This window comes from Phocoena sinus, chromosome 15 (assembly GCF_008692025.1).
Source record: "Phocoena sinus isolate mPhoSin1 chromosome 15, mPhoSin1.pri, whole genome shotgun sequence".
Classification (NCBI taxonomy): domain Eukaryota; kingdom Metazoa; phylum Chordata; class Mammalia; order Artiodactyla; family Phocoenidae; genus Phocoena; species Phocoena sinus.
The window spans coordinates 3,301,112-3,312,257 of NC_045777.1; the positions used below are offsets into that span (position 1 = coordinate 3,301,112).

Here is an 11,146-nt window from a genome sequence, read left to right on the forward strand (position 1 = left end):
CAAGAAGCTCCACTTCCTAACCAGCAGTTACAGAAGCATCCCCTCCCCTCTCCCTGAGTATGTCCTCTTGCTTCATAGGACAGGTGTATTTTGCACAGTCTGGATGCTTCTGTGATGGCACAGAACAACGCATCTGGGGGAGATGATACTCCTTGCCCTCTGCATTTATTACCGCCATCTGTAATTTCAGCTCCTGTCATATTTCTTTCCCTGTGTCCCACAGGAAAGGTCATACGTCAGGGATCAGATGTCAGCCCTGTCCATCAACACAGCCGAGGCAGGTGCCCAGCTGGGAGCTAAGGTAAGTGTGGCTCATTTGCTGCTTGGGTTGAAACAGAGGGGTGGCTTTGCTGATGGTCCCCCTGGTGGGGGACACCCTGGCTGCTCCCCCAGCCCCCAAGCCAGGATGATCCCCTGCGGGCCTGATCCACACCTGCCTCCACCCCAGCCCCACCTGCGATTCTGCTCAAGCTCACATGCCTTCGCCTCCCAGCTCAGGTGTCAGGTGACCCAGGGCCCACATTCCAGTCCGTCCAGTGCTACCATTACGACTTTATGCCACTTGCACTAGTGTGTTGAAGACTTCCTTTTCTCTAAATGGACCTGCGTGCCGATGAAGTACGCCTCTTTAAATAGGAAACTTTATATTTCAGCTGTAAATGAAAACCCAGTTTTGCTTGTGTAAAGAGCAGGTAAGTGCCCATAGAAATAGAACCCAGTAATTCCAGGTAGAAAATGTGGAAGGAGAGAGAGAGCCAAGCCAGGCTGGCACCCGATGGAGACTTTCTCCTGTTGTCGTTAGGAGTATGGAAGAGGAATTAGAAAGGGACTAATTTTTTTGCTGTGCGATTCAATGTCATTTAAAACCCTGTTCCCGAACTGGCTGAGCCTTCCCTTCTCTAAGAGGATGATGATCCCACTTTGAGAAAGAGCGAGTTGACCCAGGGCTGCCGTCATTTATTGGGCAGGTGCCTGGCTGGGGTGAGCACGTCCAGGTCCAGAGGGCATCTGCCCGCCAGTCCACGCTCCCAGGGGAAGGGAGTGCAGAGACTCCTGGGGGGCTGGCGGGGGCCTCTCTTTCCTTAACTGGTCTGTAAGCTTCGGGAGGCCAGAGCATTGCTCCTGGTAACCACGCTAAGAGCTCTGATCCACTGAGCGTGCCCTGGGGTTTGCACTCTACGAGCATAATCCCACTGCATTTTCACCAGACCCGTGCAGGAGGGGAGGACACCAAGGCCTGTGGCTTCTATTTCTTGGAGTGTCTCTGGGTCCCCTTTATGATGTCCTGCAATAGTAAGTGCACCTGTGGTGGCTGGTTGAGTCGACAGCCATTCACATACTTTCCCTAAGTGAAGTTGTCACTTATGATTTATCAGGTAACCTGATATTTTAAAATCTGTGACAAGACATGAACTATCTTAAAACTGTTGCTAAGGACCATTGCCTGCTTTATTTTCTTTGACATTTTATTGCATGACTGAAGGGCTTATATTAAAATAATAGAAACCCAAAGCAAAAGTTGTCCACACTCCTATCCCTAAATCTAAGCAATTTCATTTGTCTGTGTTACCCTCTAGATCTTGTCCGTGGGCATATTCAATTGTCAGGTGTCTATAACGTCATCGGCAGAATGTTAGAATCTACGTCTTCAAGTCACATTGGGGCATGCAGTTCCATTTCACTATAGTCCCTTTTCCTTGCTTCTCTCCACCTTTCCTTCGCTACTCCCACTGCACCACCTCCCCCATCATAATGCCAGTTTTATTTGCATATGAGTATCTGAGCAGGAAAAGGTGTGCCTTCGTTTTCAACTGGAGGGAGACGTGTTGTCTTTGGAGTTTCCCCCAGCGTTTTCCCCCAGGATTTAGGCGAAATGCTGCCATCTTTGCCAAGTGCATCAGACCAAGTCCACTTCGTGCTGGGGACTCTGGTGAGTTCCACAACCTCACTCCCTCCTGCTGGGACTTCACTGATGACTGACAGCTGGTTCCCTTGAGAGACGGCCTTCTAGAAGATTCTGTGATATGGGTAGAACAAACACATAATCAGTGAAAACCTTCTCATCTGTCTACCTAGTTATTGTGATCGTTGGTTGTTACTGAGTTGTTATTTGACAGTGCAGATCAAATATGACACTTCTCAGAACAGCCACAGATACATTTCCCTGTGTCCATCTCTTATAGAGATCATCTGTAAGATCAAGAGCAATGGCCTTGACCCTGGGCAAATTCCAGCCCAGTGATTCCATACCTCCTGCCAAATTGAACCCCAACTGTCCTTTATACACTCCATGTACAAATTCTACAACTATGGCTTTGCTTTTTAACATGACTTTTCAGACTCACAAGAAGTTGTAAAAATAGTTCAGAGAGTTTCTGTGTACCTTTCGCACAGCTCCCCCCGAGAATAACACTGTATATAACCATAGTATGCTTTCAAAACCAGAAAACTGACTGTGGTACAACACTATAAACACAGGTCTCAAACACAGACCTTATTTGGACTTCACTAGTATAACTAGCTATTATTTTAACAAAAAATTTACTTTTCTGACAAGAGCTAAACGAGGTTCTCAAGGTCCAAAGAGCCACAGTTTATATGATGGAAACTTCTAAAAAATAATTCAAGATCTCTATAATTCATTATCTTTTCTCAGGCTGAGTTTGCGCCGAGGTTAAAAATGTGCTCTTCTTTTTTGTGCAGACATGGTGCCATGAATCCTTGAAAGGGCGTGTGTATGATAGGTGTGTCCCTCTGGTCTCGGAAGGGCCAGCTTCACAGGCGTGGAACCCGGTCAGTCCCACAGGGCCTTGGGCTCAGAAAGGCCCTGTGCTTGGTTAATGCTCTACGGTCACCATCCTGGAATTCTTCGTATCTGGACAAGGGGCTCACATTTTTATTTTGCACCGGGTGCTACAAATTATGTAGCCAGTCCTGAGTCTTAGGGGTTGCGTGCGTCTCATTCACAGACTTTGAGGCCATGCTCAGGGCACAAAATGAGTCTTATGGGGATTTTGTGGACCCAAGATGAGGCTCGAAAATCTTATATTCTCATGCTCCATCCCCACAAAGCAACTGTAAAACTCACCCATGGATTTCAGCTATGAACACCTACACGGCTATCGTTAGAATTATTATACCTTTAGCACAGAAACAAAAGGCAATATGATTACAGGAATTTCTGGCTATGTGTTTGTATCCTTGGGTAATTTATATGAAACCAATGAACACTTCATTCTTTTTACTTGAATTAATTAATTTTTTAAAAATTTAAGGGTCGTGGCATGTTTTTTGATCCAAGAAGTGTGAGAAACAAATACCCTCCTCCTGTAAGTACGGATGAAGATGTTATCGTGAAAAGAGTTACCTTACTGTCCTGGTAGCCATGGGAAGCCCTGAAAATGGGAAACTGGGAAGGGAGGAGGTGAGAAAAAACATACCCAACCAATATCCAAATAAGCCAAAAGAAGTGAATGTGGGAAACAGATGAGAAGTAAATAAAGTACCTACATCTAGACTTGAAAGCATCAGAGTTTTTCAGTTCCTGGCAAATTTCTTTTGCTGCTGAGAAGCTAAGAACTTGGTGAAGGCCTGAATATTCTTTTGCTTTGATTCTTGACAGATTTATAGAAGTTTTGAGCTAAGGGGGCCATAGAAGCCGTCTAGTCCATCTTTTCCCTAAACCTTACCAGCAGCAGAATCCTTCGTTACAAATGAGATCCTACAAAGAATGCCATTATAAATAAAACAGAAAAGAGTTGTCTTTTATTAGTACCAATTTTGAAGTACATTAACATTTATAACATATACATATTACCAAAACAACAAATAAAAATAGTGACTCGGTTGAAAACAACAACAAAAAAGAAGTTAGGTATTTGGAGGAAGTTTGCAAAATTTTACCTTAGCACCTAATTCATTGCCTCACATTGTTGAAATTAGTTCTTAAAGTATCAAGAAAATTTCAATTCATGCCAATAAGCAGTTTCAGATATTTTTTAGGGAGCTCAATTTATCATATCAGGTTCTCTTTGATTCAGCAAACAAGAGACAAAAAGCATCATTCAAGTTTCATAAAAGCAAATTATAAAATTTTTGCTTTTATTAACATGTTGGGGGGACTCAGTGTAAAAGATGTAAACCCTTCTCCATTATATTAGAAAAATAACATTAAGTATTATTATTAAAATAATTTTCCCTGAAATGAAATTCAAATACTCTTGCCGAAGTATCTTTGAGAACTCACAGGTCCTGGGGACACAGCTGAAGCCAGGGTCTCAGTGCAGAGAGGCCGGGTGAAGGGAAATGGTGCTGTAGGCAAGAGTGGACACACACGGGGCAAAATGCAGCAAAATTCAGCATATGGTAGGCCCTAAAATTGGCTCAAGGCAAAATCGACCCCGAGTTTGGAGACTGGCACAGCCTCTTCCACTGCCCGGGAAGGACCGTGGTGTCTGACCCGCGAGCACGTTGGAAGAAGGGCCTATGTCTCTGGGATCGTCCTCTTAGAGGCCCACGGGAGCCGGAGGGTGGCCAACTGAGGGCACAGCATCTCTGGGCAGCAGGTCCTCAGGGCTGTTTGTAGGGGTCACCCCTTGCTCTCTCTTTGGCTAAGTGTGTTTAGTTCAATTCACAATGGTGTGGTGTGCTGCGTTTATGTATATAGGTAGATATGTGTACAGACAGGGGTGTGTGTGTGTGTGTGTGTGTGTGTGTGTGTGTGTATCCTCATGGACATGTAAAATTATTCCAAGCTTTACAATTTTTTTACATACATCTTCTGGAGTGCACTAAGTACCCCTAAACCCAGGGGTTATCAGAAGTCACTTCAGCCATAAAGCCATCAGTGTTTTAGAAACACAAATTGTATCATGTCACTCTCCAGTTTAAACCTTCCCAGCGGCTGGCCAATGCCCTGTGATAATCTGCAGCCCTGAGGCCTAAGGCCGTGTGGTGGCCTCTGTCCTCCGCCTGCAGATCTGAGCTCCCGCCAGCCTCCAGGCCTCTGCTGGCCCTTCCTTCTCCCTGGCCGCTCTGCTCCTGTCTCCTGGTCCTGCTCCTGAGAGATCCCCAGGCTCAGCCTGGGTGAGGTCTCTCTTGCACCTTCCACGGTCGTCACTGTGTTTCTCTCACCCTGGGTGCTGGCCCCGTGCCTGCATGAGCCCAAGAGTGAGGCTGCCTCGCCTTACCCTGTGCGGGCCTGACTTACATGATACAGTTGGGGAATCTGTGGCTTCCCAGGCAGCCCCCACATGGTGCACCCTGAGTCCATCTCCTCACTGCTCTAGCCCACTCCTCAGCCGGTACCCCAAGACCCAGGTCCATGAGCACTTGCCCAGTGAATGAGTGGAGGGCGGCACACCCACTACCACACATGAGGTGCGGCTGACCCAGCAAGGACAGGAAGAGGAGAAATTAGAACCTGGGGAAGAGCCATGCGGTCGGGGGAGCAGGAAGTGGGATGAGGTTCCCCGTGGGAATCAACTGTTTGCTAAATCTCGTTTGTGGAATGGTCCCAAACCCCACTGGCCCGGCTTGCTCAGCTCACTTCTTCCCTAGAAGCCAAGGTGTTGAAGGGTCTATCAGTCAGAACTGGCAGGGCCTGCCCTCTCTCCCACCACACACGTAGGTGACGTCTGATCAAACTGCCCTTGGCCCGCTGTCCCTCAAGGAGAGCTCTGACAGCCCTCTGCCCAGTGGTGGCCCCCTGTGTGCTGGCCAGAAGAGGCCATCAACTCGGGGGGAGCTGTGAGTCCTTGGTGGTGTTAGGACTCTGCTTCTTTGCTTCGTAGGTTTACCTGGATACTGTGGTGCCCAGAGGACCCCTGGAAGTGAGGGTACGAGTGATGGCAGGGATGCTGAGTCAGGTAGGAAGGCCCCTCCTTCGTGGTGAATGGGTTCTGCTTCCCCATCTGGCCCCACACTGACCTGGGGCCACTTCCTCCTAATCACTGTGTCAGTCAGCTTGGCTGCATAACAAAATACCACAGACAGGCAGCTTAAACAGCAGACTATTTTTCTCACAGTTCTGGAAGCTGGAGGTCTGAGATCAGGGCACCATCATGGTCAGGTTCTGGTGAGAGCTGTCCTCCTGGTTCACAGACGGTCGCTGTCATGCTGTGTCCTTATGTGGCAGAGAGAGAGAGAGGGGGAGAGAGCAAGTTCTCAGGTGTCTCTTCTTATAAGTACTCTATTCCCGTCGTGAGGGCCCCACCCTCATGACCTCATGTAACCTTAATTACCACCCAAAGGCCACACCTCCAAATGTCATCACATTGGGGGTTAGGGCTTCAACACAGGAGTTTGGGGGGACACAATTCAGTCCATGGCAAGTGCTTTCATGGGAATCCTCATTCCAGGGGCATTTCTGCAGATCAGCACAGCCTCAGACAACAGTGAATGGTCTCTCTCTCTCTGAAATTATGAAAGATGTGGGTTGGCTGTGCTGGAGGGAATTATTGGACAATAACATTGTCTCTCCTGGAACGTTCCTCAACACAGCCACCCTGTATTCTTGGGCAAATTAAACAGTGATTTGGGAGTTGGGGCAAACGCATGGGTAGCTTAAATGGAAGGGGCTGGAGCAGGTGCTCTGGAGAGACGCTCTCTGTGTGTGCCTGCCCCCAACCCACGCAGGGAGGGACACACACAGGCTTCAGGTGCTGCTTCCGACCCTAAGGAGCCCCATACGTTGCAGGAAGGTTGGGGCTCAGACCTGTGAAATAATAAGTGCGAAGGAATAGATCAGTGCTTGGTGGGCGTCGTCTGCCAAGAGTTACTTTACTTGGCAAAGTCGTGGACGATAATCACTGCGCACCAGGCCCTGTCCCAAGGAACCAAAAGGTATTAACTCAGTTATTGCATCAGCCCGCCAGGGCAGCTTCTATTATTTTCCTTATTATAAAACGAGGAAACTCGGGGACAAAGAAATTCGGTACCTCATTCAAGACCAGTCTGTAGAAACGTCTGCGACAGTGGGGACGAGGCCCTGCCCACCATGGCACTTACCTTCTCTCGTGGCTCCCCTGCAGCAGCTCGGTGGTGCTGACATCCCCAAGGGAGACCCTGGTTACCCACCTCACGTCTACGCAGAGCAGGGCAAGTGTGAGCGAGTAGAGACCCGCAGTTCTCTCGCCTTCTCCGAACGTGACCTGTCGTCCGACTTGCTGGACTCTTTGGGGCCAAAGGCGGCTCCACCCGAAGAAATATATTCTGAGTCGGGTTTTCGTTTCTTACAAACTGCATATTATGGTGAACTGGAATAACTCATGAAGGGGAAATCACTATTCTAGAATGTTTCTTCCTTCCTTCCTTTTAAAAGAAATTACCTTCTAGTTCTTGAATGAGGTTAAACTGAGTCTGGATTAAAGGCTTGGACATTTGCAGACCAGACATCTTGAACCAAAGCGAAACAGCAGGTTATACTTTTTAAAATGTTGATTGGTCAGGCAGATTTTCTGGAGAGACGTGAATTGTGTAATGCCTTGCTTCAGCTCATGGAAGCAGCTCATGGCTGCTCATAGCCCAACTCTGAGGGTAAATAAAATATAATCCACTGATTACCCCCAGCTATTTGGGAAAAACTGGGGAAACAGATGTTTTAAGTGCTTATTTAAATTTCTATAATTATGATTCTGTTTCAGTTTAAGTGAAAAATAGGGAAATGTTTTCTAGAACATTTGTGATCAGTATTTTTAGTGATCTTTTAAAAAACATAAATATTAATCCCATTGTACTTTTTGAGTAGATAAATAGATAAATATTTTATCATGAGAGAAATGATTACACTTAAAATTTGTGAGCAGTACATACTAAAAAAACCAAACCGACATAATTTAGCTTGCATGTATTATGTAAGTAAAATAACTTAGGAGCCTTTGAGTGAATAAATTCTGGTTAAATTTTATCTATGCACAAAACCACAAACTTTAATTGATTTCTACATGTCCACCTACCACTGGTGTAAATTGTGGGGGAGGGGATAGTTTCCTTTAAATATCTAAAAAAATGTAAATAGTAGGACATGTGCCCTGTATATACTCAGTTTTCTTGTCTGAGTAATAGATAAGAAACTGGTTAAGCAGAATTTCAAATGCTACCAGGACACTTTAATGTATATATTAGATATCTAAAAGCCTGTGGCAAATTCTACAAAATTTATATAATTAATGAGCATAGTCTTTTGTTAGTCCCCTCTTGAACCTGAGGGATAAATCAGGAGAAGCACATTTATGTCAAATCAGTGAAATGCTATATTAAACCTAAGTTTTAGCTGACGCAAGCTTAAAACTTTCCCTTTCTTTTTAAAGAAGCTGTGCAAATGCTTACTTTAAAGAGATCTCAAGAGTTTGTACATAGTTATTTCATGTATCACCTAGTGCTTTGAGTAACTGAAAAAGAAGAAAAACCATCTCCAAAGCATTGGAAAGTCTAAAGCTGACTCACAGTCGTGTAGAACAGCTATGCTAATGCTGGAATGATTCCGAGGAGAGGATAGGACATTTTCTGGGTAATTCAGGATAACAGTAATATCTTAGGACAGTATACTTTTTGAGTCTGAATGGTTGCTAAGGGTCAGTAGGTGGTCACTGGACCTTCCTGGATCTGAGGCAAGGGACGGAAAACTATGGCCATGGGGTAGATGTGGCCCAACATCTGTTTTTGTGAATAAAGTTTTATTGGCACACATCTGTGCTCATACGTTGTTTAAGGGCGTCCATGACCCCTTTGTGCTGCCATAGCAGCGCTGAGTAGTCACGATGGAGACGTATGGCTCACGAAGCCCAACACATTTACTTCCTGGCCTTTTAAAGAAAAAAAGTATGCTGACCCCCTTGTCTAAGGCATTCTTTTTGGGAACCCCACATTTGTAACAAACGTATTAAGATATATCCATACTCTGTGTTAAAAACAAATACATTGCCATACAATTAAGGAAGGTCTTAGGTAACTTTGCTTTTGGCTATGGGTAACTCGGCTCATTTACTGATGGTTATGAAATCTGGGCAATTGTGCGTATTTGTGAATTCTTGCATTATGAGGCTCTCTCCAACTGATTGTTCTCAAAAGTCATAAAAGGCTCATGAAAAATTCATGAATCCCAAATTTAACACTTAGCAAGAACAAAATGTTATATTTTGTAGGTACTTAATTAGACACGTATTAATTTTGATTTTGCTGCTTTCTTTGTGTATTTTGAATCCTATATATATGTTTTCTTAGGTCTCAAGCCTTTGGGATATATTGTCCAGTGGAGACACTGGCCCTGTTTTGGCATTGTATGAAGCATACCTGGCATGTAATACTTTGACTCTCCCCTTTAGATGCCAGACTATATTATATATTATCACCTGTCCCAACTGATGTCTGCAGGGAACATTCTTGGATGTTGGCCGGTTCTCCCCACAAGTTCATTTTCAGGTCTATCTACATGCTTAGAAAGGTTTCCATTAGAAACATCAGCACCAGGAGGTTTTGGAAAAAAATGTTAGCCTCCAGTGGAATTTATGTACACTCATGAACTAAACGAAGTCTTACTAATGGCAACGAAGAAGGCAATAAAACAGAAATAGTAAATATTTTCCTAGAAAATGTGATTTTATTAAGAACATTAGCCTCCAAATTACTTAGCAATCCAAAGATAGCTGCCATCTCATAAGTTAAATATTTATTTTGCATTTCATCAATTTTGGGTTTCCATTTATATTAACGGTCTCATTGGCTTTATGGAGTTTTTCATCAGAGGAGTTTGTTTTGCTTACTTTTATGATTTACTAAACACAGAAGCTATCTTGGTTGTTAAAAACTTTCCCAAGTGAGGGACTTCCCTGGTGGCCCAGTGGTAAAGAATCTGCCTTCCAATGCAGGGGATGCAGGTTCGATCCCTGGTCGGGGAACTAAGATCCCACATGCCGTGGGGCAACTAAGCCCACGCACCACAACTAGGGAGAGAGAAGCCTGTGCACCGCAGTGGAGATCCCGCGTGCCGCGACTAAGACCCAACGCAGCCAAAAATAAATAAAATAAATAAGTATTAAAAAAAAACTTGCCCAAGTGAAACACTAACCCAGGAAATCTTATTTTATGTACATGTAAAGTAGGCATAGCAACAGTCCCCTCAAAGATGGCATGTGGGCAGAAGACTGCAGACCTTGGGTAGTCATTGTCTCTCCTGAAATGTGTGTGTCAGAGGCCAAACAAATCTGCCATCAGGAAGAAGGAAGAGGAGAAAGAATGCTGGAGATATAAAAACACGAAAGACTTGTCCTTTCATTTTTCCCAGCATGAGGACACTGGTGCTGGAATGGCTGCAGCAACTGCTAATTGTCTCAGTATCTCTCACCTCTCCTTCCTCAATAGAAGAACCCTGAATTTTTGGCCATCGAGAATGGGAATGACATTTCCCACCCTCCCTTGCAGCCAGGTATGGCCATGTGACTGCGTTCTGGCCAATGGAAGGCAACTTCCAGGAAGTGTCCTTGAAGCATGGAGATGTAGACTCATCTCTTCCCCCTCTTCTCTTCTACTGGCTGGAATGAGAATGTGATGGCTGGCACAGGAGCAGCCATCCTGGACATTGTCGTTAGAGCTGATGCATGGTACGCCAACAGGATAGAAGGGGTGGAGGTCTCTGACACCGGGGAGCCCTACTGGACCCATCCCAGGACTCCCTTACTCTGGACTCAAACTGAAAGAGAATTAAATATGTCTTGTTCAAGCCGATGCTATTTTGGATTTTCTGTCACTCATGGCCAAATCTAATCTTAACTGATACAAAATATAGGACCAAGATACGTAAGCTGTAAGTAGCAGAACTGAAACTTGGGGCAGTGGCTTATGGATGTGGTCGGGGGCAGAGACTCAGATAGTGGGGGCTAGAGGACAGGTGACCCATATCGTGCAGAAACAAAGCGTTTGCTAACAACTCTCCTCTGTTGTTTTTTGAAAAGCAGCCCTTGCTCTGAACAAGGATTGAGGAAGGAAATGGTAAGAGAAATTCATAATGTAGAAATGCATTAGCTGCTTCTCACTGCTTATAGCAAAGTCCCACAAAAGAGATGGACATGGGTGACTGCTGGCCAGGGCGGGTGTGGCATGAAAGGTAAGGCAGCTATGCTCATGGAGACCATCTCTGCCTGAAGCCCGC

The 11,146-nt window shown here is 45.2% G+C and overlaps 1 protein-coding gene across 1 annotated transcript in view; it reads left to right on the top strand.

The window, feature by feature from the left end:
* The window catches only part of CDH26 (cadherin 26), a 39,580-nt gene extending 28,858 nt beyond the window's left edge, over nt 1-10,722 (top strand). The window contains 6 exon segments of the mRNA XM_032604635.1: nt 224-301; nt 1,784-1,930; nt 2,704-2,793; nt 3,276-3,329; nt 5,793-5,867; nt 7,032-10,722. Of these exon segments, the coding sequence (XP_032460526.1) occupies nt 224-301; nt 1,784-1,930; nt 2,704-2,793; nt 3,276-3,329; nt 5,793-5,867; nt 7,032-7,265 (678 nt within the window). The 3' untranslated portion in view covers nt 7,266-10,722.
* The last annotated feature ends 424 nt before the right edge of the window (nt 10,723-11,146 follow it).